Source organism: Macaca thibetana, chromosome 5, assembly GCF_024542745.1.
Source record: "Macaca thibetana thibetana isolate TM-01 chromosome 5, ASM2454274v1, whole genome shotgun sequence".
Taxonomy (NCBI): Eukaryota; Metazoa; Chordata; class Mammalia; order Primates; family Cercopithecidae; genus Macaca; species Macaca thibetana.
In genome coordinates, this window is record NC_065582.1 from 3,755,327 (window position 1) to 3,783,034 (window position 27,708).

The following is a 27,708-nucleotide window of genomic DNA, read 5'->3' on the forward strand; positions in this document are numbered from 1 at the left end:
TTTGCTACTCTTGAAGGCACTCTGATTTTCAGTTCCAATTTTGTTTGAACCTGTCCGCATTTTGGATCTGGCCCCGTTATACCCTACCGTCATTTTACTCTTTTGGGGTTTTGTTGGTTGTTTTTGTTTTGTCTTTCTCAGGACAAATTCCTTTGTATCCCCAGTCTTTGAACTTTGTGAAAACTGTCCTTTCTCATCTGATAGAATCCGGTGCAGCCGCTCATTTCAGCTTGAACTTCTATATTTTGTGTGATTATTTTATTTTGTTGTTCATGTTAGCTAGAGTATAAGCTTCATGAAGCCAGGACATATCTGTTTGCTCACCACTGTATCCTCAAAGCTCAGCATGATGCTCTCAAGTAATTGTGCTCAATAAATATTTTCCAAGGCCAGGTTCAGTGACTCACGCCTGTAATCCCAGCACTTTGAGAGGCTGAGGTGGGTGGATCACAAGGTCAGAAGTTCAAGACCAGCCTGGCCAACATAGTGAAACCACATCTCTACTAAAAATATAAAAATTAGCTGGGCATGGTGGCGTGTGCCTGTAGTCTCAGCTACTTGGGAGACTGAGGCAGGACAATCGCTTGAACCCAGGAGGTGTAGGTTACAGTGAGTCGAAGTTACACCACTGCACTCCAGCCTGGGCAACAGAGTGAGACTTCGTCTCAAAAAAAAAAAAAAAAAAAAAAAAAAATTCACACTTGATGAATTGTATAATTGTTGGCACAGGTTGAAAGCTATGTGGTGACAAATCAAATTCTAGGTTACTGGACTAGATCACAGCAATAATGAGATAAATATTTGCACCAAACAGAAAAGCCCAGTACTCAGAATACAGGGAGCTGCTTGCTGAAGACTTTACTGTAACCATCCATTTGTGCCCAAATTGTTTTTTCTCTGTAGTACGGATGTAGTCAATGGTGACTTTTGTCAAATAAATATGTGGTGTAGCTCTTTGGGGGCCACAGTCGCAGTAGCAGCTTGTCTTATGGAGGCTTCAGCTTGCCTCCCTATCGCCATCAGCCTCTCCCTCCCAAGATATTTTAAATAAATATACGATCCATCACAAATCATTTTTCAGGAAAGTGTATCTTTAAGATTGGTCCTAAGGTACCACTTCCAGGTACATTGCTGCTTGTCACCCTCTTCCATACAGAAATTCTGGTATCTTCACATTCACTCTTAGCTTGTGTCTACTCAAACTGATTTTTTTACACATATGTTTTAAAATGGAAATGACACGAATTCCTGACTATTCTGAAAATCTGCCATTAAATGCAATCAAATTCTTTCTTTACAAAGAAATGTGTTCACACAGGCAGAGTGTAGATTCCTGCAAAATGGTGAAGACTGTCTTTGTTCTCCTTTCTTCCAGTTTTCATTTTTCATTGAACAAATCTATTTATGGTGGTTTCTTTTATCAGTTCTTCTACCTGATCCCTGCTGCCACTACTTGGTTATTTTCTGGTATATCTGCCTATATAGTAATCGTCAGAAATATTGCCTTATGGTAATTCTTGGACTCCTTAGAAGCGTGATCAGAAACAAAGACACTGGATGCTGAAACAAACTACAATGATCATAGAACGGGAGCTTTGGACATAACAGCTTGTGACAGTTTGTTTTCTTCTGGCATTTTCCTACCAGCACCAAGCCCCTTCAGCGTGTTACTGTGGAGGAAGCAAGCTGGCACAATGAGCTCAACGCCCTCTCCCAGCAAATCCTCTGTCTTTCAGGGACTGCAGTGGCCCCTGGGAACCCGTTCACGCTGCTTGAGTTTTCTCCAGAATCCAGTCCACGTACTCGACCACGTTGGTGTAAACGCCTGGCCGCTCCCTTTGAGCACAGCCTTCGCCCCAGCTCGTGATGCCCACCAGATGCCAGACCTCGTTGTGTTTGCAGGACAGAGGGCCTCCCGAATCTCCCTAGAACAAGGGGAGACAAGAAAAGGTGCACAGATCAACTCAGACGCTTCCCGTCTTCAGCACATCTTGCTCAGGCTGATTTTGTGTAAATGCTGTCTTGGACTCTTAATATACTGCAGAGAACCCGGGTGCTTGCGTTCTTCCAGTCAGTCTCCTCATTTTTGCCAAGTCAAGCAAATACACTGTGTTCCAAGTCAAGCAAATACACTGTGTTCCCTGCTCATTGGCAGAAGACTGCTTTTCAAAATGCATTAAGCGGCCGGGCACGGTGCCTCACACCTGCAATCCCAGCACTTTGGGAGGCCAAGGCGGGTGGATCACGAGGTCAAGAGATCAAGACCATCCTGGCCAACATGGTGAAACCTTGTCTCTACTAAAAATACAAAATAAATTAGCCAGGTGTGGTGGTGCACGCCTATAATCCCAGCTACTCAGGAGGCTGAGGCTGGAGAATCGCTTGAACCTGGAGGTGGAGGTTGCAGTGAGCAGAGATCACACCACTGCACTCTAGCCTGGGTGACAGAGCAAGACTCCATTTCAAAAAAAAAATGCATTAAGCATTCCAATTTGTGTATATTCCATTGGCTAAGAACACTGCGTTACCTTGCAAGCATCCTTCCCTCCTTCCCTGTAGCCGGCGCAGATCATCTTATGGGTTATTTTATGTCCTCTGTATCTCTTCTGGCACTCGTCATTGGTCACTAAGGGTATCTTGGCTTTCTGGAGAGTATTCTGTATTTTGTCTGAAAAAAATTTTTTGGTTTGTTTGTGGAATAACCATATACAATACACATAAACATATATACATATATACACACACACACATACACACACACACTTTTTTTTTAATTGAGACAGAGTCTCTTTTTGTTGCCCACGCTGGAGTGCAGTGGCGCGATCTCGGCTCACTGCAACCTCCGCCTCCCAGGTTCAAGCAATTCTCCTGCCTCAGCCTCCCGAGTACATGGGATGTACAGGCACCTGCCATTATGCCCGGCTAATGTCTGTATTTTTAGTTGAGATGGAGTTTCACCGTGTTGGGCAGGCCGGTCTTGAACTCCTGACCTCAAGTGATCCACCCATCTTGGCTTCTCAAAGCACTGGGATTACAGGCGTGAGCCACCACGCCCGGCCGCATATATTTAAAATAAAAATCACAGCCGGGCGCAGTGACTTATACCTGTAATCCCAGCGCTTTGGGAGGCCGAGGCAGGCAGATCACAGGGTCAGGAGATGGAGACCATCCTGGCTAACACGGTGAAACCCTGTCTCTACTAAAAATACCAAAACTTAGCTTGGGGTGGTGGTGGGCACCTGTAATCCCAGCTACTTGGGAGGCTGAGGCAGGAGAATTGCTTGAACCCGGGAGGCAGAGCTTGCAGTGAGCCGAGATTGCACCACTGCACTCCAGCCTGGGCGACAGAGCGAGACTCCACCTCAAAAACAACAACAACAACAACAACAACAATCATGCCTATATAAAAATCTAGAAGGAAAAAATGTTAGATTTACTTCACAGACCTTTTATAATTGCAAGTATGAAGAAAACATTATTCCCACTATTGCATGTACCATTTTGTTAATGTTAATTAAGTTCCAAAATTAATTATGACTCTAACTGGAATGACTTCCCAGAGAAAGTAATTGGATAGCAGGCTAGAACATTTACTGAAAAGTGCTAGGCTTCACATTAAACTTCATTAAATATAATTAGTCTTTAAAGAGATGTAGTCACATTTAAAATTTCCAATCAAACAGACGAGGCACCAGCCTCACTTGGGTGACTTTTGCCTCTCCATCGGTATTAATCCGCTTCCTGCAGCTGAGTAGTGTGACTCGACTTGTGCTTCAGCTACATGACTTGACAGGGCAGAAAGGTTTCCGTTCTTCATTTCTAGGCTGGAGCACATATAACAACATCATTTTTACCTCTTAATTTTCTGTACCCCCATCCAGTCACCCAGCAGTCAGTGTATATCACATTTCTATCTCCTTTTGAAGGCAGGCATATGGGTCGTTGAGAATCTAAATGTAAAAAATCATGGTTTAAATATGAGATGCAAAATAGATCCTCTTTTCCAGAAGAGACTCTTCTTCCACTGTACATTATCTGTGTTTTCTTTGTTTACTATATTCTTTTTTTGCCTTGTTTTCGTATATTTTCCTCCCTCAGGTTCAGCATAATATCGCACAAGCGCCAGGATGAGGGGGCGAGAGAGAGACAAGCCCCACCCTGGCCACTAACTCCTCATCCAACTCAGTTTGTGATCCTGCACAAGTTGCTTAATTGTCCTAACCTTCAATCCTTCATCCCTAAATTACCTTTACTAAATTATCTTTAGACTAAATTATCTTTACTATTCCAATGTATTATGAAATTGTGTCATTCTATGCACCTGAAGAAGCCTCAGGAAAACGTATCTCTTCACCCACATTCCCCAAATAAGTTTCAATCGCCAGGAACGTGTGTCAGCCTTAACAGAATGAATGGCTCGTGTTCCAGGCCCTCTCGCTTCCATGATGATAACACACAGAGAGACTGGCAGGCTCAGGTCGTAAATCTAGCAGCGTTAAACATTTTATCCAGTTCACCATTGGAGATAACTTTCCAGATAAAATTCTCCATACCTGTGTAATTCACTGTGGTTTCCAGTTTCAACAAGGCAATATCATACCCACTTTCTGCCATTTTATATTGATCATGGATTATTATTTCTTGAACCCCAAAGAAAGATGTATCCTCTTTTATTTCAGATTGATTTAAAATGCCAATGTAGACACGCAAAATCTTAGGTGACTGTACCCTAAGGAGCAAACAGCAGAGGAAAACAAATTTCCTTTACTGAAAATAATTCCCAGACATTGTGAAGTGTGTGACTATTTAACTATTACTAATATTTTCTGCCAATGACGGACATTTAGGTGGAAAAAAGTGATTTTTTTCCTAAGATTTTTCAGGATAAAAAACATATTCACCCTATAAAGAAAATCCATTATACACAAAAAATGAATGAGCACCCCCTCCATGCTCCAACACACACACACACAGGCACACAGAGGCACACACACACACACACACACGAAGATCACTGGACTTAGTCTCACCCTCGCCAGTGACTAGCTGTGACACTGAGAAACTCAGGCGGCCTCTCTGCTACTCCATTCCCATATGTGACAGGTAACGGGGACTCTTGATTTCACATGTGTTCTTGAGTTTAATATGAGTGTGCTGCAGACTGATTAAAAAAGAAAACTAAAACTAAAAAGCACACAAAACTGTGTCTGGAAACAACTCGGAGGATACTAAAGTAGCAAACAGAAAGTTTGGCTGACTTAACTTCCCTGGAATATATATATACCCCCAGCTGGAGCCTTTATGTTTGGCCAGTGCAGAAAGTGACCTAAGTAAGGAACCCAGTTTGAGGATGCCTACTGAACTCTTCCTGTATTTTATTTATTTACTTAGAGATAGGGTCTCGCTCTGTTGCTCACGCTGGAGCGCAGTGGCACTGTAGTAACTCACTGAACCCTTGAACTCTTGGGCTCAAGCATTCCTCCTACCTCAGCCTTCTGAGCAGCTGGTGCTACAGGTGCACAAACCACCAGGCCTGACTCGTTTTTAAATAATTTTTAGAGACAGGGTCTCACTATGTTGCCCAGGCTGACCTCAGACTCCTGGCATCAAGTGATCCTCCCTCCTCAGCCACCCAAAGTGCTGGGATTACAGGCATGAACCACCACACCTGGCCTCTTTCTGTGTTTAAACACACACACACGCACACACGCACACACACATATTAGAAATTTGATTCCGAGAGTGGTAAATCCTCTGTGAGTTTAGTTCTGGGCGCAGCGCACAGAGCGAGGCACACACAGGGAGGGAGGTATGCTCTTGCAGGGAATAACATGAAGGCCCCTGGGGATGTGGATGTGGTTAAACGGGAAGCAGAATTGCAGGCAGTCAAGCGGCCGTGTACCTGCACCTGTTCTGATGCTGGGAGACCATGAGGGACTCTTCCTTTCTGCCTTTTTTACCACTGAAGGAATTAATTTTGCAAATAAGACAATTTAATTGATTAAAGTATTTCCTGATATGCTAGTAATATTTTTTATAAATGCGTGAAGAAGATGAACTAATAAAAGCAGCCGTGGTACTGACCCATAGAAACAGTGAGCGGCCGTTAATATCCACTGGTTTCCAATGATGGAGCCTCCACACAGGTGTCTCTGAGTGGGTGAGGTGGTGTGCAGAGTCACCTGCCATGGCCACTCACCACGAACAGATGCAGTTCCTCCAACGATCCTGGGCTTGATTTTGGTGGTACACTCTGCAACAGAAGCATTGCGATGAGCAGCTTCCTACATCTTCCTTTCCACCAGTAATTGTGCTCTTTCAGGAACAAGAAGAAGAAAACCTGCCCTCAAGTCAACAGTTTATCATGACCCTGAGTTCCAGAGACTTTATAATCAAGTTGCCAAAGCAAAACATGCACATGAAAAATGGAAGTAACTAATTCATCTTGTAATTACACACCCCAAAGGATGTGGCCCTCTTGTGTGGTACTACGAGGCTGTCTTATCCTTCTTCAAATGATAACGCGAATGGTTCTTTTAAACCAGTGGTTGTCGAGTGCAGTCTCCAGACCAACAGTGTCACCTGGGAACTTGTCAGAAATGCACATTCTTCAGCCCCACCTCAGATCCAGTGAATGAGAAACTCCAGCCTGGAAGCTCAGCCCTCTGTGTTTAAACCAGCCCTGCTGGCGTTTGAGAACTACTCTTAGAAAGAAAAGGCGAGCACCTTGCCCTCAGGCTGCAGCCATTATCTAGTTCCTGCCCTGTTCCCGTGACTCTGCTGACCATGACTCCCAGTCACTCCTGCTCCATCCACGTCCAAAGTAAGACTGATCTGCGAACTTCCTCTGACCTTTGGCCTTGTTGACAGTTTGGGATTCTCTGGGGTCCTTGGTACTTTTCAGGGACTTTGACTTAGGTTCATTCTGTGTTTCTTTACTCTTGGGGCTGCCTAGAAAGAACAGTTCCTTCTCTTTCTACTTACTGGATGCCCAACACAAGAACCCATCCTCCAGGCTGGAACCTTGACCCAGCCTGCCATGGAACCCAGATGGCATGGGAGTGGGGTGTTCATACTCTAGACACACACACACACAGAACCCAGATGGCATGGGAGTGGGGTGTTCATACTCTAGACACACACACACACACACGGAACCCAGATGGCATGGGAGTGGGGTGTTCATACTCTAGACACACACACACACACACACCCAGATGGCATGCACACACTCTGACACACACAATCGCACACACACACGGAACACAGATGGCATGGGAGTGGGGTGTTCATAGACAGCAGTATTCTAGACACACACACGCACACACACACGCACACACATGCACACAATCGCACACACGTGCATGCACACAATCGTTAAAGAGTATTCTAGACACATGCACACACACACACACACGGAACACAGATGGCATGGGAGTGGGGTGTTAAAGAGTATTCTAGACACATGCACACACACGCACACATGGAACACAGATGGCATGGGAGTGGGGTGTTAGTAAAGAGTATTCTAGACACACGCAGACACACACATACATGTACACACACATACACATGCACACCCACGTGTGTACACACACGCAAATGCACACACATGCACACACACACACACGCACACACAAGGAACAGAGATGGCATGGGAATGGGGTGTTTGTAGACAGCAGTATTCTAGACACACACACACGCACACATGCACACACATGCACACACACACGTGCACACACATGCACGTACCCACACACACAAGGAAAAGAGATGGCATGGGAGTGGGGTGTTCGTAGACAGCAGTATTCTAGACTTACACATGCACATGCATGCACACATGCACACATGCACACACACACGTACACACACACACGTACACACACACACACAGAACACAGATGGCATGGGATTTGGGTGTTTGTAGACAGCAGTATTCTAGACACACACATGCACATACACATACACACATGCACACACACACATGCACACACATGCACACACGGAATACAGATGGCATGGGAGTGGGGGTTCGTAGACAGCAGTATTCTAGACACACACACGAACACACACATGCACACACACGCACGCGCACACGGAATACAGATGGCATGGGAGTGGGGGTTCGTAGACAGCAGTATTCTAGACACATGCACACACACGCACACACCTATGCGACTCATACTTTTATGTGCCTATGGGTCGCCTGCATAGCCTTTAAATTGCAGATCCTGACTCCGTAACGTCTGTGTGGGTCCTGAAATTCTAATAACCTTCTGGGCGATGCCAATGTGCCGTGCCCAGATCACACTTAGAATAACCAGGCTCAGGTGCTCAGAGAGGCTCCGTGTCCCAAGCTAAGGGAGGAGTCTAAGTTAACAGAAGAATCACTGATGAGAAGCCGGATCCTAGAAGATCCACTCACTCGTTTTGTGGGTATAAAACAACCTTTCTAGGCCTTTTTCTCCATGGTAGGAAAATGAGCGTATAATTCTGGCGTGGATTTCAAATAGAAGGAGAGGAAGAGAGAAGGAGTTTGGAAGGAAACAGCAGCTAACAGCAACTGAGGTGAGAACGAGCAGGCTGTGTCTTTGGAAGCCTGAACAGAGGCTCTCATTTTAGAGCTGGTAGGGTGAAAATTTGTTTTGGAGGGCCCTCTATTCTGGAATTTCTCGGAAGCCTTTATAGTTCGCAAGGTGGGAAGTGTCATAAAGGTAAATTTTAGGAAAATTAATAGGTAAGCAGTAACTAGTGTACGTTAGAAATAACTCAATCAAGAACCTATTAAGTACAGGTGAGAGGCCTTGATGTTCATCCTATTTTGATTCTCAGTTTAAACGAAAGGCTGAAAATACGTGTTTAGAATCATATTTTGTGTTAAGAAATGTTTGTTTTAATGGTGCTGCTATCTATCTTCAGAAAGTTAAGTTACATTGTAGACCAATGGCAGACAAGACACCATCAACATCTCACGTAGCTATTCCCTTTCACATTAGGGAGTTATTTCATCAAATACAGTGCAGCAAAAACCTAGTTATCTAATTCACTCCCTCCAAAGGTGCACTGAAAAGACATAAGTTTATTTTCCTTTATCTTACATTTTCTCCTGCAGCTATCAATCTTTATCTGGTATATTCTGTAACTTCTACAGGCCAGAGTCTGTAAATCCAATGAGAAAACCATAATGAAGAAGGAAGGGGGAAACGCAGTCTGCAATGTATTAAGGTATACGTGCTCGTTCCCATTTTTTAAATCATGTCAACATTACTTAACAACAACATCCGCTAAGCGTCCCTTCTAATGCTCAGAAGTAGAAGAAAGACAGCAGAATGGTGCTGAATGCTCCTTCTTGTCTTAGGGAAATTTATGGTGAGGAAAACAATGTATGGGATACGACTTAATCGACTTGCTTTTTAAGGAGGCTTGAGCCATCCAAAGATTCTCATCGGAGCGCCTCTGAGCTCTAGGAGGGCGCAGTTTACTAGTTAGGATATCAGTGTTGGAGGCAATATGACATCTTTTTTCCTTTTTTTTTTTTTTTTGAGACGGAGTCTCGCTCTGTGGCCCAGGCTGGAGTGAGCGGCGCCATCTTCAGCTCACTGCAAGCTCCGCCCCCCGGGTTCCCGCCATTCTCCGGCCTCAGCCTCCCGAGTAGCTGGGACCACAGGCGCCGCCACCACGCCTGGCTAGTTTTTTAGTAGAGACGGGGTTTCACCGGGTTAGCCAGGATGGTCTCGATCTCCTGACCTCGTGATCCACCCGTCTCGGCCTCCCAAAGTGCTGGGATTACAGGCTTGAGCCACTGCGCCCGGCCAATATGACATCTTTATGTTCTACAAAACAAGTTCTCAGAAATGAAGGATTGACTCGCCTTCTCAGTACAGCAGATAATCTGACACGAAAGGTTTTTGTGCTTCTAAAACTATGACAAAGCATGATTATCACTTGCATTTCATTCATTAAATCTCAGTTGCATCTTACAGTGTATTGGAATATTGGACATTTAGCAGTAAACAGTTAAGAACATACAGCTTCTGTAAATCAGTATATAGTAAAGCCATCCTAAGTTATGACAGTAATTTAGGCAGGAGTGCTTGTGGTGCATTCTTTCCTGTTGGGGATTTTGTCCCTTGGGACAATTCTATTTGCCTACAAACCATCTCTTGTGACTATACTCAGAAACTGGCCACTGGGATGGAAACACTGCTGGTCGGATTTTTCTTGCAACTTTTATGTTACCATAGGTCTTGTATAATCTAAACACTCTTATTTCCACCCTACCACACTCATTGTTGTTAGTAAAGTTTTACCTTAACCTATGCCAATTCCTAAGTCTCTGGAACCTTGCATGGAATCTGAATAAAGACCTCTAAAAAGGAGGTGTGCCAGTATTTCTTGAACAGATACACATTTTTTAGAAGAAAATGAGTAATTTGACTAACCAAAGTATTGATCGATATTTCCCTTACAAAGGATAACAGGAAAGATTACTGGCCTTGATCACAGGAGTGTTGGCAGAGTCTGGGTCTCATTATGAAATGCCAGTTGTGGCTGGGTACAGTGGTTCAAACCTATAATCCCAGAACTTTGGGAAGCCAAAGCGGGAGGATCGCTTGAGCCCAGGAGTTCAAGAGCATCCTGGGCAACATGGCAAGACCCCATCTCTACAAAAAATTAGCCGGGTGTTGTGGTGCACGCCTGTAGCCCCAGCTACTCAGGGAGCTAAGGTGGGAGGATTGTTGGAGTCCAGGAGTTCAAGGCAGAGGCTGCAGTAAACACTGACCACATCACTGCACTCCAGCCTGGACAACAGAGTGAGACTCTGTCTCAAAAAAAAAAAAAAGAAAGAAAGAAAGAAAGAAAACAGAAGGCCGGGCGCGGTGGCTCAAGCCTGTAATCCCAGCACTTTGGGAGGCCGAGATGGGCGGATCACGAGGTCGGGAGATCGAGACCATCCTGGCTAACATGGTGAAACCCCGTCTCTAAAAAAAAAAAAACTAGCCGGGCGAAAGAAGTCCCAGCTACTGGGGAGGCTGAGGCAGGAGAATGGCGTAAACCCAGGAGGCGGAGCTTGCAGTGAGCTGAGATCCGGCCACTGCACTCCAACATGGGCGGCAGAGCGAGACTCCGTCTCCAAAAAAAAAAAGAAAGAAAACAGAAATGCCAGGTGTATAAATGTGTCAAATTAAAACATATATTTGGTTAATACTAGGCAATGTACAGTTTGGTCAAGCCCCAGTATTTACGTTTAAAACATGGTCAGCTTGGGTGATAGGAGTGAAAACAATGGAAAACGGCAAAATGTGTTTATTTCATGAACGTTCTCCCCTCTGCGGCTGGACCTGATAGTCTTGGTTGTGATGGATTCCGTATGGAATAATTCCTTCAGCTGTATTTTTTCAAGTGACATTATACTCACCATTATCCATTTTACACAGCCTTAATGTGTATCCAGAGATGCCTCCTGTCCCGCGAAGTATTTTAGTTGGAGATCCATTTGAAGAAAGCTTTAAGTAACATTTGCCCCTGCAGTTGGAAACAAAATGGTATAAACGTAATGCGCCTCACAGGCAGACGAGACAAGGGTATCTGCATAGCGCTTCACATGGCTTACTTCCCTTCGTTGCAAGATGCTTGAGCTGGGGCATAGGTAAAAAACTGGCAGCGGACGGCATTGGTGCACAGTTTCTGGCAGGCCTCGTGACCTTTCACAGCAACAATATCCAGTTCTTCTCCCAAGAAATCAGTGTCATGGTAAAATGAAGAATGGCAGAACACTAGACAGCAGACCACATGTCAGAGCAAGACCCTCCCTCAGCATGCATCAGCCTCCTCGGGGCTGGTCACTCTCAGCCAGAATGCAGAACTCAGTTTACCTGGGATGCTGTGCCTGCAGCTTTGGAGACTGAAACCAGAAAGAGCTTTGCTCTTTTTAATGCGTGTACTGGGTAATCCACTCTCAGATGTTTTAAGGAGACAAAGATTTCTAACAAAAACAAAAGGGAAGTAGAAATATATCAGACACGTAAAAACATTTTTACAGCACCTAGAGAAAGTAAAGTCAGCTCATGCTGGCACTTAATTGTGAAGATTTTCCTATTTTGAAAGTACTATTTGTAAACCATGGAGTCACACTCATAAATCATGGAGTCACACTCATAAACCATGGAGTCACACCCATAAACCACAGAGTCACACTCATAAACCACGGAGTCACACTCATAAACCACGGAGTCACACTCATAAACCATGGAGTCACACCCATAAACCATGGAGTCACACACATAAACCATGGAGTCACACTCATAAACCACGGAGTCACACCCATAAACCACAGAGTCACACTCATAAACCATAGAGTCACACTCATAAACCATGGAGTCACACCCATAAACCACGGAGTCACACTCATAAACCATGGAGTCACACTCATAAACCATGAGTCACACCCATAAACCACAGAGTCACATTCAAACCACATGGAGTCACACCATAAACCATGGAGTCACACCCATAAACGATGGAGTCACACTCATAAACCATGGAGTCACACTCATAAATCATGGAGTCACACCCATAAACCATGGAGTCACACCCATAAACCACGGAGTCACACCCATAAACCATGGAGTCACACTCATAAACCACGGAGTCACACCCATAAACCACAGAGTCACATTCAAACCACGAAGTCATACTCAAACCATGGAGTCACACCCATAAACCACAGAGTCACACTCATAAACCATGGAGTCACACTCATAAATCATGGAGTCACACCCATAAACCATGGAGTCACACTCATAAACCATGGAGTCACACCCATAAACCACGGAGTCACACTCAAACCACAAAGTCACACTCAAACCACGGAGTCACACCCATAAACCACAGAGTCACACTCATAAACCACAGAGTCACACCCATAAACCACAGAGTCACACTCATAAACCACAGAGTCACACCCATAAACCACAGAGTCACACTCATAAACCACAGAGTCACACCCAAACCATGGAGTCACACCCATAAACCACAGAGTCACACTCATAAACCATGGAGTCACACTCATAAACCACAGAGTCACACCCATAAACCATGGAGTCACACCCATAAACCACAGAGTCACACTCATAAACCGCAGAGTCACACCCATAAACCACGGAGTCACACCCATAAACCATGGAGTCACACCCATAAACCACAGAGTCACACTCAAACCATGGAGTCACACCCATAAACCACAGAGTCACACTCATAAACCACAGAGTCACACCCAAACCGTGGAGTCACACCCATAAACCACAGAGTCACACTCATAAACCACAGAATCACATGAACCACAGAGTCACACTCATAAACCACAGAGTCACACTCAAACCATAGAGTCACACCCATAAACCACAGAGTCACACCCATGAACCACAGAGTCACACTCATAAACCACAGAGTCACACCCATGAACCACAGAGTCACACTCATAAACCACAGAGTCACACTCCATGACCCTTAGGTTTCAGACACATTTTCTAACTAAATCACCTGGCTCCATAACAATTTTCTGAGCTTACTCTATTGTCAGTCTTCCCAGTATCTTCTCTTTCCATTTTCTTCCTTTCAAAACTCCCAGCCTGTCTTAAAGATTCAAGAGTCTTCATGCTACCTAGAAACCTCCTATCCAGGATTGCAACAGGTTTATAAGGAGATGAGTGAAGTACATCGTTGACTCTACACCCTGGAAGCATCTTCCTGGAAAAGAGTGACTTTTCCTAAGTAGACAAAACCACAGTCTAGAGCAAGGCTGTCCCTAGAACTTTCTGCAGTGATGGAAATATTCTATGTCTATGCCATCCAATATAGTAACCGCCAACCACATGTGGCTGCTGGGCACTTGGAATGTGGCCAATACAGCTGGGAAGGTGAATTTTTAGTTTTATTTATTTATTTATTTATTTATTTATTTATTTATTTGAGACAGAGTCTTTCTCTTGTAATCCAGGCTGGAGTGCAGTGTCCCGATCTCGGCTCACTGTAACCTCCACGTCCCGGGTTCAAGTGATTCTCCTGCCTCAGCCTCCTGAGTAGCTGGGATTACAGGCACACGCCACCATATCAGGCTAAGTTTTGTATTTTTGGTAGAGACGGGGTTTCGCCATGTTGGCCAGGATGGTCTCGAACTCCTGACCTCAAGTGATCCACCTGCCTCTGCCTCCCAAAGTACTGGGATTACAGGCATGAGGCACTGCACCCAGCCAGTTTTATTTAATTTTAATAAATTTAAGTTTAAATTGCCAAGCTTTGGCTTATAGAAGCCATATTCCTATCACATTCTGTATTAAAGATCAAATGTGTTATTCCTAGTCTAGGAATTGGTCGGTAAGGGAATAAGACAAAGAAAAAGAGCAGTGACGAACACAAAATTACAAGTGACAATGGCATCTTTCTTATTTCTGAACTTTATAACACCCCAAGGCTCCATCTTTGGACCTACTTTCTTCCCTGTCTGCATTTAATTCTTTGATAATTTCACCAGATTTTTAAAAAATATCAGTTGTATATTGGCGACACATAAACACAGATGTACACATAAACCTCTCTCCTGAATGTGACTTCTATTTCCAGCTGTCGGTTCAACCCTTTCCTCTAGATGTGTCATGGGCATTGCTTCTCCTACACTCTGCTGCTTGTGAAACTTTCCACATCTCTGTCATCAGCATTTCCATCTTTCCAGTTTCTTGGGCCAAAAGTCTCGGTGCTATCACTGACTACTTCACAATCCATGATCCAATCCATCAGTAAATCTTATTGGCTCTCTGCTGTAACACATATCAATCTGGTCACTTCTCTCTCATCTCCACTCTGGTCCAATCAGCAAGGTTTTCATCTATTTAGTTCACTAAATGGTATCCCCAGTCTTCAGAACAATGCCTGATACATAATAGGCACCAAACAAATTCTACTAAATTTGTTCAGTAGGTGATGGTAACAGATATATTTTCATGTGACAAACCTGGCACTTCTGAAATTACAGCCTCACTCAGTGGAAAGCGAGGTTCGTGTGATGGGCAAGGCACACGGGGCTCCCCTTGGCTGAATTGTCTGGAGGACACATTTTCATCAACAGGAGGCCAATCAAGCAAGTGCTGAAGGCTCTGAGAGTTCCAATTCAAAGATATATACAAGCTAGGTTTTAAAACTGACTTAATTTTATGGATGTTTGTTTGTTTAAGTGAATGTTGTCAATGAAGAATAGCAAGCTGGGCATGGTGGCTCAGGCTTGTAATCCCTGCACTGTGGGAGACCACGGCCGATGGATTGCTTGAGGCCAGCAGTTCTAGACCAGCCTGACCAACGTGGCGAAACCCTGTCGCTACAAAAATACAAACATTAGCTGGGCATGGTGGTGCACACCTGTGGTCCCAGCAACTTGGGAGGATGAGACAGGTGGAGTGTTTGAACCTAGGAAGTGGAGGCTGCAGCGGGCTGAGATCACACCCAGTGCACCCAAATCTGAGTGACAGAGCAAGACCCTGTCTCAAATAAATAAATAAAAGAGGGACAGCAACCTTAGCTAATGTCCTTTTGATAATCAAAGAATTTTTTCATGCTGTTTCTGATGTCCTGTGTTAATTTCCATTGGTAAGGAAACAGGAACTCAATTCTCAAATCTCCCTCCACCACCATCCTAACCCACTTGATGGAGACATTCATTTCCACCTCTCTCTCTCCACTTTGGGTTTGACATGTCACTGACATTTTCAGCTCTTTCTGCTCCTGGTTCAATTATTTTAAACAAAGCATTGGACTGAATTGTCTTTTAGTGGTCATGAAACGGAAATGGAATCTCTTCATTTCATTTAGAATTAGACAACTCTCCCTTTGCCAAGGAGACCTCCAGCAATCCCACTACTGGGTACATGTCCAAAGGAAAAGAAAGAAAAAAAGTCATTATTTCTCAAAGATACCTACACTCACATGTTTACTGCAGCACTATTCATAATAACAAAGATATGGATCAACCTAAGAGTCTATCCACAAATGAATGGATAAAGAAAATGTGGTGTATAGAATATACTATAGAATGTTACTTAGCCATAAAAAATCATAAAATCATGTCTTTTGCAGCAACATGGATAGAACTGGAGGCTATTATCTCAAGTGAAACAACTCAGAAACAGAAAGTCAAATATTCCATGTTGTCACTTATAAGTGGGAGCTAAATAAAATGTACACAGGCACAGAGAGAGTGGAATGAAAGCTATTGGAGACTCAGACAGTTGGAAGGATAGGGGAGGGTGGAGCAGCAAAAGCCCGGACTTCACACTACACAGTATATCCATGTAACAAAACTGTACCTGTACCTAAAATTTATTTAGGTAAAATAATATTTATTTTAAAATTTATTGACCAGGCATGGTGGCTCAACCCTATAATCTCAGCACTTCGGGAGGCCGAGGCAGGCGGATCGCCTGAGGTCAGGAGTTCGAGACCAGCCTGGCCAACATGGTGAAACCCTGTCTCTACTAAAAATACAAAAAAAAAAAAAAAAATTAGCTGGGCATGGTGGCCCATGCCTATAATCCCAGCTACTCAGGAGGCGGAGGCAGGAGAATCACTTGAACTTGGGAGGCAAAGGTTGCAGTGAGCTGAGATCACACCATTGTACTCCAGCCTGGGCAGTACAGCGAGACTCCGTCTCAAAAAAAAAAGAGTCCTCGGTAATGTCGGGTTTGTGCTAAGTAGGTGGGGAATAGAATGGGAGAGCGGCTAGAAATTCTTTGCAATTTTTATCCTATACTAACATTTAGAGTAAATTTTTAGTTACTTGGAGTTTTTAATGATGGATTTTGATCAGCTATTTTTAAAAGATAACAAATTATCCTTACTTGTTAACTCCTTACCTTTGAGATTCTTTGGGCCATTCCTGGGAAAAGAAGGTAAAAAACAAGCAACCGGGATGATGAGTGCAGATCCGGCGACAGACAAAGGCATCTGGAGCCATGACACTATCGATGTTGCTGTCCGCAAACACTGTGTTGGGGAAAACGTCCCTGATACAAGCTGCGCAACAGAAGAACTGTGTTAGGAACTCAGTTCACCCGCTATCAGGAAAATTCCAGTCACAGCATTTGTAAATTCCATATTAAAAAATGTAAGTGTATCCCAAGATCTTTTAAATTTTTTTTATTTAGAAGAAAATGACATGATTATTTTAAACTTGAAATTTAAATAGAGGATCTAACTGTACAAGACATGATGAAATCTATCACATGAAGAAGGTAAAGGTCTTTGGGTCCGTTCCATTGTGAGCATAAGCTGGTATCCTGAGTGAGATCTATTGTCCTGATCATCAGCATGTTTAATGGTTGCACTACGTCATCAAGAAGTCAATAGTTACCCAGATTAGAAAGTGCACAGGATTTCAGTGAAAATCCAGTCACCACTTTATCGAGCTTCATTATTCCGGTTGGTGTCCCCGTTTGGGTGTGCTTCAGTAGACAAATGTTACTGAATAAAAAGAAAAAGGAAAAGTGTCTTATTCTTCCAAGTGCAAGGAGGAGAAAACATGAGACAAGAAGAAAGTCCCCTTTGGAGAGAGGACCTGCGAGACCCTGAAGCATCCATCTGGGAGGCTGAGTGGCTGGGCGTGGTCCTAGCAGTGCCACTAAGCACCTGTGAACCGTGTAACTTTATTTCTTCTTCAGTACAGTGACAGCTTGAGAGAGTGGCCACATGAAGAAGGAGACTGCATGAGTGAATGACTTCTCAAGCCCTTCTCACTTTTTTTTTTTTTTGAGACGGAGTTTGGCTCTTGTTGCCCAGGCTGGAGCGCAATGGCGCGATCTCGGCTCACTGCAACCTCTGCCTCCCAGGTTCAAGCGATTCTCCTGTCTCAGCCTCCCGAGTAGCTGGGATTACAGGCGCCCACCACCACGCCTGGCTAATTTTTGTATTCTTTTTTAGTAGAGATGGGGTTTCATCATATTGGTCAGGCTGGTGTCGAACTCCTGACCTCAGGTGATCTGCCCACCTCAGCCTCGCAAAGTGAGCCACTGCACCTGGCCAAGTCCTTCTTACTTTTAATGATTTTACTTTTTTTTATCTTGCTTAGAAGCCTCCACTTTCTTGGCTTGCAGTTCACATTCCGTTAAGTCTTAGACATAAAAGCTGTCATCTGAGCTGAGCTACAGACAAGCGTTGCAAGTCAAATGACTAAGTTAGGGGTTTGGGTGTGTGTGTGTGTGTGTGTGTGTGTGTGTAATCACTGTTGTTTTTGAAATAACTCATTGATGCTTTGTTTGCTTTCCGTTTACTCCTCTTTGTTAATGTGGCGGGCAGAATGTTAAAATCCAATGTTAAAACAGAAATATTAGGCCGGGTGCGGTGGCTCACACCTGCAATCCCAGCATTTTGGGAGGCCAAGGCGGGAGGATTATCTGAGGTCAGTAGTTCGAGACCAGCCTGGCCAACATGGTGACACCCCATCTCTACTAAAAATACAAAAATTAGCCAGGCATGGTGGTGGGCACCTATAATTCCAGCTACTCAGGAGGCTGAGACAGGAGATTCACTTGAACCCAGGAGGCTAAGGTTGCAGTGAGCCGAGATCGCGCCATTGCACTCCAGCCTGTGCAACAAAGAGCGAAACTTTGTCAAAAAAAAAAAGAAAGAAACTCACAAATATTAGTAATTAGAATGTTTTTCACTTTTCTGTTGATTCCAGATAAATGCAGTTTACTATGAAAATCTAAATAATCTCAGTATATTTCTGAATATACAAATTAATATTGTATAATGTTGTATATTGTATACAATATTGGATAATGTTGTATATTGTATACAATATTGCATAATATTGTATATTGTATAATGTATATTTCTGAATATACAAAATAATCTATTTCCCATGGAAATTTTTAAAGATGAGGACACAGATTTGGTCATTGGAGATCAGATCATTTTTAAATCCTTACACAATAGATTTATCCTTGAAATATTTCAAAATCCAGTATGCAGCAGGATAATACTTTTTACATGAGTATTTTGTCTTAGGTAAGGAACTGTTATTTAGAGGGAGAGAGAGAGAGAGAGGAGTAGGTTTTTATTTTTATTCTGTTAGACTGTAACATTTTTTAGACTGGGAAGGGCACTGACAATCAGACCAATTGTAGCTGTTTCAAAATTGCCAATTTAAAAGTGTAGCACTTTTGAAATTAGCTAAGTGTATATATTTTTCTGACAGTGTTATTAAAAGATAAACTCCTTACCACAAATGAAATGCATCCAAATTAGGCTTTAAGTGTGTTTTTCATGAAGAAAACCAGGAGTACTTTTATTGAAATGCCTTCTAGGGGTTCAAAATTAATTCTGGCATAAAGTTGATGACAAAAACTTTTTAGTAAATCACCATTCTGTTTGTCACTGGCCACTCGAATGCCGAAGCTCACTCACCGATGCTCCAGACTGGGAAACTGCCTTGTGGCATACGTGAAAAAGTGGCAGTGGACGTCATCCGTGCATCTTTCTTGGCATTCTTGAGCACTCGTGGCAAGTGAGCTGTTATAGTTTGTGCCCTTCATGTCTAGGTCCACATAAATGTCTTTGTTGCAAGCTGGAAATAAAAGCAGACAACGTGAGTACCTTCCAGATTCCAGAGGCGCTGACCTCAGCAACTGTCCCTCCTGACTCACCCTGAACTTTTTCACCCACCTTTCCTCAGAAGTCTTTTGTTACATTAATCTACAAAATTCTTATTCTTGAATGAAAGCAGTAAAAGAATGCCAATGTCCTTCTTGTATTGTAACAATTTTAGACTCATAAATTCACATTTTGATTTTCTGACCTTGCCTCTCTGCTCCTTAACTGCACTGATTATTTCACTAATTAACTCATTCAAGTATCTGCTCACTATTAAGACAAGTGTCACTTCAACTTCTATATTTGCTCCTTTTGATTTGGATTAATATGTTTAATAATGAATTTCAACTGTGCACCATGGAATCCCAGCACTCTGGAAGGCCGAGGCGGGTGGATCACTTGAGGCCAGGAGTTTGAGACCAGCCTGGGCAATACAGTGAGACTCTGTCTCTAGGAACAATTAACAAATTAGCTGGGAATGGTGGTGCATGCTTCTGGTCCCAGCTACTCCAGAGGCTAAGGCAGGAGGATCACTTGAACCCAGGTGGTTGAGGCTGCAGTGAGCTGTGATTGCACCACTGCACTCCAGCCTGGACAACAGAGTGAGACCTTGTCGCAAAAAAAAAAAAAAAAAAAAAAAAAAAAGACTTTCATTTAAGATTTTAGGCTGGGAAGTAGAAACAATATAAATAAATGATGAGAAGTGAGGTAGTAAGATATGTCTTTCTATGAGGTAAGGAAATTTTTAGTGTGTTGGAGGGCAGGCATGCAGTATGCTAGTTTATACTCTACATTGAAAGAACTTCGTTAAGGGGGTTTATTTCCACATAGCAGTGTTTTATTTCATTGCCATAAAACCATATCTGATGTGACTATATGTATACATCACAATGGTATTTGTCGGTTTTAACAACATATCTTACCGCTTATTTGGTGTGAGCATTGCTTGAAAGAATACCCAGAAATCACTCCTGTCCTATTCACTCTTGGCAGTGTTTCTGTAACACTGTCCTTCAGGACACAAGTAAACCTGTTTTTTAAAAAATACGTATTACTGAATAGGAATTTATGTTTTTAAAATAATGGGTCTTAAAAGTCAGCACACAGAAAGCCAAAGAGAAGGAAACAAACTACTTTATCTCATGCCAAAACAAATATTTTCTTAGCAAGATTCTGAGTTTGCTTTTTACTTCAACATCCCTACACTTAAGAGACTACGTGTAATACTCCTTCCTAACAGGAACAAACAGGAGTGGGTGAACTATGGCCTGTTGGTAAAATGCAACCAAAAATCTGTGTGTTTTTGTTTAGCCTGTTAGCTCTACAAAATGATTTTTATATTTTCAAATGGTTACATTTTAAGCGGTGACATAAATACTTATATAATATCCTTGGCTTTACTGCGGGTTTTGCCCACAAAGCCTAATATATTTACTCTGCTTTATTAAGAAGGCATTTTCCAAACCCTGTTCTAGATTCTGGAGTAGTAAATGTTATAAGTTCAGGGTGTTATATAAATGCCTGTGAATGCAGCAATAATACACAAAGATGTTGAAAACTTAATTCTACAGAAAGGTTTATTATTACACTTTCAAGCTCAGGATGGGAACACAAATGGTTGGCGGACTGTTCAAAATATTTTCAACCTGACAAACAACCCAGTGCAATGTGTAACTCTTGGTAAGATTCTGGTTAATTACTATAAATTACATTTGAGGGAAAACTGAAGTAATATAAAGGAATTCTTGTTAAATTTTGTATGTCTTTTGTGTAGGATAATGCATGTTGAAGTATTTGGGGTAAAGTGTCATGTTTTAAAATTATTTCAAATGGTTAAGCATGTGTACAAATATAGGTATTGTGTATTGTATTATATATTATATTGTGTATTGTATATTGCTATACAAATATAGCAAACATTGCAGTCTTGGTGGTGGCAAGGGATCATGGTACTGTACTATTTCTTCAAATTATCTTTTTAAATATTTAATTTTTTTTCTAATAAAATAGTTGGGAGAAGTTCCAGTTTAAAGCACAACAAAAATTAATAATTGATAGAAAAGCAAAGTGTGAAATGTTTAAGAAGCATAAAAATTGAGACAAACAGAAGAAACATACCATTAATACTGAGACTATAAGAGAGGCTGGAAAGCCTACACTTGGAGGCATATTTATTCTTTTCTGAACTGCCTAACCACCATCCCTTCTTTCTGTAATAATATTTCTACTGAAAGACAATTGATCTTCCAGTTGTCAATGTTAAATTGTGTAAAACGGTAGATGGAGATGTGTTAAGAACAGCAGTCTCCCTGTAAAAATCCGTCTCCTCGATGTGGAAACAGAAGCACTTACCACTGGGTAGGATCCTCAGATGCAGATTCCCCCGTGAAAGTGAAGAGCAGACATCGTGGGTGGTGAGTGCAGACCACCTGGCAGTGCTTGGCGCTTGGTGTGAAAACCGTAGCAATGTCCCCTCCTTCAAAGTGGATGTCCTTGAACAACCGAGTCACACATTCTGTGATGTAACACATGGCATGCTTTATTTTGGATTTTACTGGGCATATATCTAATTAGGTAATAATCTCATACAGGCAAGGCAAGTAGCTCTACTTAACAGGAAATACACCTGAATTTGGAAATCAAGGCAATGAACACTTATGTGAGTTTTCTGAATGAACAGCCTCAGCTGGAAACGAAAATCACAAAATGGTACATTGGCTTCAATGGAATTGTGCTTATGAGTCATTGTCTTGGAGACGAGGAGTGCTTTGAGAGTGATTGAATCGTTTCAAGGATCTTTACTGGCAAAAGCTGCTGCTTTTCAGGATCTCATCCCGGTTTGGAATGAGCCTTCTGCTTTTTGCTTTCCTAACTGCGTCTCTTCGTCCAAACCCTGTGCTTGTTTGAAACGAAGGCTCCAGAGTGATCAGTTTCTGACAGCATCTGATGGCCCGGGGGTGTGATAACATACATCCTCACCCCACTGAGAATAATCTGGAAACCCCACCATGGAAATCCCCATCTTTGGGGGGAAAGCAATCTTGCTACTTTAAAATACTACTTTTAAGAAGAATATTAATTGACGAATCAAGTAAATGTTCTATATTTAATCATGTGGCGTGGGCGCAGTGGCTCGTGCTTGTAATCCCAGCACTTTGGGAGGCTAAGGTAGGCAGATTGCTTGAGCTGAGGAGCTCAAGACCAGCCTGGGCAATGTGGCAAGACCCTGTCTCTATAAAAAATACAAAAAAAAAATTAGCTGGGCATGGTGGTTTCCACCTGTAATCCCAGCTACTCGGGAGGCTGAGGTAGGAGGATCTCCTGAGCCTGGGAGTTTGAGGCTGCAGTGAGCTGTGTTTGCACCACTGCACTCCAGCCTGGGCGACAGAGCAAGACTCAGTTTCCCTCCTGTCCTTCTCTCTCACACGTGCACACACACGTGCACACACACGTGCACACACACGTGCACACACGCGTGCTCTGTGTGTGTGCACCATGCACTGATTTTCTTAGAATATATCCCCCTCCTAATTGGATTATTTAATTTTACAAGACAAATTGATTTTCAATATGCCACCTGGTGGGAGGATGGGAGTGGGTGAGCATTGAAAAATTACCTGTTGGTTCACTGCTTGGGTGATGGGTACACTAAAAGCCAGCACTTCACCACTGCATAACATATGTATGTAAGAAATCTGCACTTACAGCTCCTAAACATATAAACATTTTAAAAATTTTGGAAAATCCACATGCAGCTTCTAGTGTCAGTAAAAACTAGTTAATCTGTTTTGCGAACTAGCAAGGGCTTGCTATTGTATATTGACGTTGTATCTAGACTTCTTACTAATTTAATTAATTGGCTCAAATAATTTATGTGATGGTTAATTTTGGATTTTTCTGGGTACACGATCATATCATCTGTGTAAAATGAGAGCTTATGCTCCTCCTAATCATTTTCCTTTTATTTCCTATCCCTACTGCACCAACTAGTACCTCCTTATAATATAAAATGGAAACAATGGGAAGTATTCTTGTCTTATTCTCAATCCCTTGGGAAAGCTTTCAATATTCCATATATTATATATTCCACATATAATAAACTATTATGTATTATGTTTTTTGAAAACTTTTGGTTTGGATTTTTGTTTGCTTTTGTTTAAAATGCCCTTTAATGGTTGATGAAAGTTTGCTTCCATTTTCAGCTTACTAAGAGTTTTGATCAACAACAGAATTTTAGCAAGCCTTTTTCTGCACATATTAATATTTAAAATTATTTTTATTTTTTATTGTGACAGATAACATACCATGTGCCATGTAGCCATTTTGAGTGTACAGTTCTGTGGCACTAAGTGCATTTACATTGCTGCGTAACCATCAGCATCATCCGCCTCCAGAACTTTCCAACTTCCCCAGCAGATGCTCTGTGCCCATTAAACACCAACTTTCACCCCTTCCCTCACCCCTCGGCCCCTGGCAACCTCTGTTCTAGTTTCCATCTTGATGAAATTGACTACCTTAGGTACCTCATATCAATGGGATCCCACAGTATTTGTTCTTTCGTGACTGGCTTATTTCACTTAGCATAATGTCTTCAAGGTTTATCCATGTGGTAGCATGTGTCAGAATTTCCTTTCTTTTTAGGGCTGAGTAATATTCCATTGTCTGTATGTACCACACTTTGTTTATGCAGCCACCTGTCGATAAAGCCATGGGCTGCTTCCGCCTTTGGATTAGTGTGAATAACGCTGCTATGAAGATGGGTGTACAGGTATATCTGTGTGAGTCCTGCTTTCCCTTTTTTTTTTTTTTTTTTTTTTTTTTGGTATATACCCCAAAGTCACACATCTATTGATTTTGAATGTTAAATCAACTTTTCATTCCTGGAATAAGCCTAATGTTGTCACAATGTCACACTGTAATCATCCTTTAATTTGTTTAACATTCTACTGGGTTAAGTTGGATAATATTTTGTTAAGGATATTTACATATGTTCATAAGATAAAAGACCTGTGATTTTTTTTTTTCCCTCAGAATTTTCCTATGAGATTTTGGTGTTAAGATTACACTGACCTTATAAAATGGATTGGAAAGGGATTATGTTGATCTCTCAAATATGTTTGTCTTCCATTTAATTAATTTCTGCGATTTATTCTTTCTGCCTTCTAGTTTCTTAGCACTTAAGTCGCTATTCTCTATCTTCTGGTCATCTTATGTCATTAATTTTTACGTTTTCTGTATTCTAATGTATACATGTAAATCTGTACATTTGATCTCAACACTGATTCAGTTACATCTCCAAGTTCTGATATACTGTATTTTCATTATTGTACAATTCTTTTTGTAATTACCATTGTGATTTCATCTCTGACTCATATTAATTTAAAAAGGTATACTCAATTTTCAAACATTTGGGGATTTTCAGTTCCCTTTTTATTATTATGTTAGCTCCCATTCACAGTGATTGAATAACATGTTCGGTATAATTTTAACCCTTTAAAATCTGTTGAGACTTGTTTCAGAGGCTTGTGTGTGGTCAATATCTGTAAATGTTCCGTATGCATGTATAAAGGACCTATATATGTACACTATCATTCTTTGATATCTGTGAGGAATTGGCTGCAAGACCTCCTGCAGATACCAAAATCCATGAACGCTCAAGTCCCTGATATAAAATGGCATAGTATTTACATATAACCTACTCACAGCCTCCTGTGTACTTTAAATCATCTTAAGATTACTTATAATACCTAGTACAATGTAAATGTTATGTAAATTGTTGTTATACTGTGTTGTTTAGGGAACAATGACAAGAAAAATGTCTACACATGTTGAGTACAATTTTTAAAAAATATTTCACTCCAAGGTTGTTTGAACCCATGGATGTAGAACTCATGATTCGGGGGCCAATTGTTCATGCAGTTATTGGGTCCAGTGTTCAAAATATATCCAATTATTTAGCGCTGACATGTTTATCAATGAAATAACAATACAATTTCCGGATAATTATAACAAAGGAATAGTATAACTTGAGCAGTAATCTTGTCACAGAGAACATTGAACTTATGAACTGTGTAATTTAATATATTAAGTGGAATTTATCTTTAATATCTTCACCTAGATTTGCCTTTTTTCACATATGCCAGAAAAAGAAGAATTTGCTGTGCTTAAAATGCTAGCAATAGTATCAGAAATTAAATATAACATGTATACATAAGCTATTTTTCTAAAAGAATGCTTCAGCTTTCATTTTAAGTAAAGAATGGTCGTGGAACTAAACAATACTTGTACTGATATATTCTACTTAATATTGGCTAAGTAATTTATAAACAGATTTAGCAGATGTGACATACGGTGGAGAATTAACAGGGTAGTTAAATTATTGAAATGCATAAACTATGTATGAATATTTACATAACATTTTTCAGTACAAAATTCCTATTTTATGTGTGTGTGTATGTTCCATTGAACTGACTGCTTTATGAAAAACCAACCAATTAGTGAGGCAAGTCAAGATTTCTTCTTTTTAATATTGCTTTTAAATATCATTTAAATGAATGATGTACGTAGGCATGGATATAGATACGGTATACTTAAAGACACAGATTCCTACCAGTACAAACAATTTTTCCACCTCAATTCCTACCCTGCTTTGAAAACCTCTGGAGCCTTAATCAGGAAGTAAAGAAAACCATTTTATTTCCTTCCCTGGCATAATCAGTGTGGGATTCTCCCACATGTGTGGAGACTGTAGTGTGGTTTCCCTCTCCCAGTCCCTAGTTAAGATAACACTCTACTTACCACCAGAAACTGACGTAAATAGAATGAAATGTACCATTTGATATAAGAAAATCATCCTACAATGAGAAAAAGGTGCATGTTTTTAGAATATAAAATGTAAATTTAGAATTAGTTTACTGACACTAAGATTTACAAGAAATAGGGAGAGAGGGGAGTAGTTAACTTAATGTTGAATGTTATCTTTCCCAATCCTGGAGCATTCCTTAGTGTGGCTGTGTGTGTATCGTTCAACACTAGCTTCTGCAGAAGCTGAACCCACAGGGAAGCAGGCCCTCCCCTCCTCCCTCCTTCCCAGTCGCCCCGCTGCTTGCTATGATCAGATCCTTCCCACCGCCACCATCTGGCCGCTCTCCTGACCCCAATTGTTCGTCTTTGTTTCCTTTCCCAATTTTTTTCCTTCCTTTCTTTCCTTGAGGCCTCTCCCTATATCTTTCAAAGAGCTATGAATGATTTCCTACTTAGAAAATTTTCTCTTTAAAAAAATCTGTGGCTAATACATTAATAGATTGTCTTGGTCACCTATGAATCTATTTATCCCCACTAAGCATTAAACAGGCTCTAGGAAAGACGGAGTCATCAGTGAGACAAATCAAGACTTCCGATTTTTCAGTATTGCATTTGGATGCCTTTTTAACTCATAAAACACTTGTCACTGAGTAGACACTGTTGCTCTTCTTTCGTTCCCCATTTCCTCTCAAATTAGTTATGGATATTAGCTGAACATCACTACAAAGCTCAATCAGACACATTTTAAAAATCCGTCATTCTCTATTGTAAAGTGTTTTTAAATTCCTATGATTTACAAAAAGCATTTCAAGGCATATTTGCTTGAGAGGAATGTTAAATAATAAGCTCTGAAACTGTACCTGAAAAGACCTTGTTTGCTTATTTGCTGCAATTCTTAATAAGGGTGTTTTTCTTCTTCCAAATTGATCTTCATCCTCCTCTGAATGAGCTTGTGTAGGAAATGGTCACTTAACTTTAATATTTACTTGTACTAGTTCTCAGTGTTATGTAACATTGTCTCTCGGTACAGCATATTTGTGAAAGTCGTTAAAATCTTAGTATGTCAGAAATATACCTTGAGAGAATTGCTTGCTTTCTCAATACATTGAATTTATATTTTAATTTTAATTCATATTCAAACAAGTGACATACACAGACAGCTATAGAGCTTGATTTTGTCTGTGTGCCTTAGCGGTCACACAACGTGCCTGCTAGCCAAAGCTGCATTTAACCACACTTTCACCTGTCGGCTGTTAACCATTAATT

General features: G+C 41.5%; 1 protein-coding gene across 2 annotated transcripts; it reads right to left on the minus strand.

Moving 5' to 3' along the window:
- On the minus strand, positions 1 to 27,671 carry F11 (coagulation factor XI). Of its 2 annotated transcripts, none has more exons than XM_050791580.1 (15): positions 27,303 to 27,671; positions 26,437 to 26,492; positions 21,991 to 22,153; positions 20,562 to 20,668; positions 19,453 to 19,612; positions 17,399 to 17,508; positions 16,902 to 17,061; positions 11,877 to 11,986; positions 11,615 to 11,777; positions 11,420 to 11,526; positions 6,085 to 6,253; positions 4,554 to 4,729; positions 3,855 to 3,950; positions 2,529 to 2,668; positions 1 to 1,925 (listed from the first exon to the last, which is right to left on the minus strand). In XM_050791580.1, exons 2-15 carry the CDS (start codon positions 26,489 to 26,491, stop codon positions 1,764 to 1,766), a joined length of 1,878 nt encoding a protein of 625 aa, XP_050647537.1. In that variant the 5' UTR covers position 26,492; positions 27,303 to 27,671; the 3' UTR covers positions 1 to 1,763. The 2 variants fall into 2 exon arrangements, with proteins under 2 accessions (XP_050647537.1, XP_050647538.1); XM_050791581.1 differs by having other exon boundaries at positions 11,615 to 11,729; positions 27,303 to 27,629.
- Between the last annotated feature and the right edge of the window lie 37 nt (positions 27,672 to 27,708).

Excerpts from the sequence above, each read along its gene's own strand:
- F11 (XM_050791580.1), bottom strand. The coding sequence starts at position 26,491 with ATGATTTTCTTATATCAAATGGTACATTTCATTCTATTTACGTCAGTT. Across the intron at positions 20,669-21,990 it reads TCTGAGGATCCTACCCAGTG|GTTTACTTGTGTCCTGAAGG; the intron begins GTAAGTGCTTCT and ends TTTAAAAAACAG. Across the intron at positions 4,730-6,084 it reads GCCGCTCACTGTTTCTATGG|GGTACAGTCACCTAAGATTT; the intron begins GTCAGTACCACG and ends TTTGCTCCTTAG.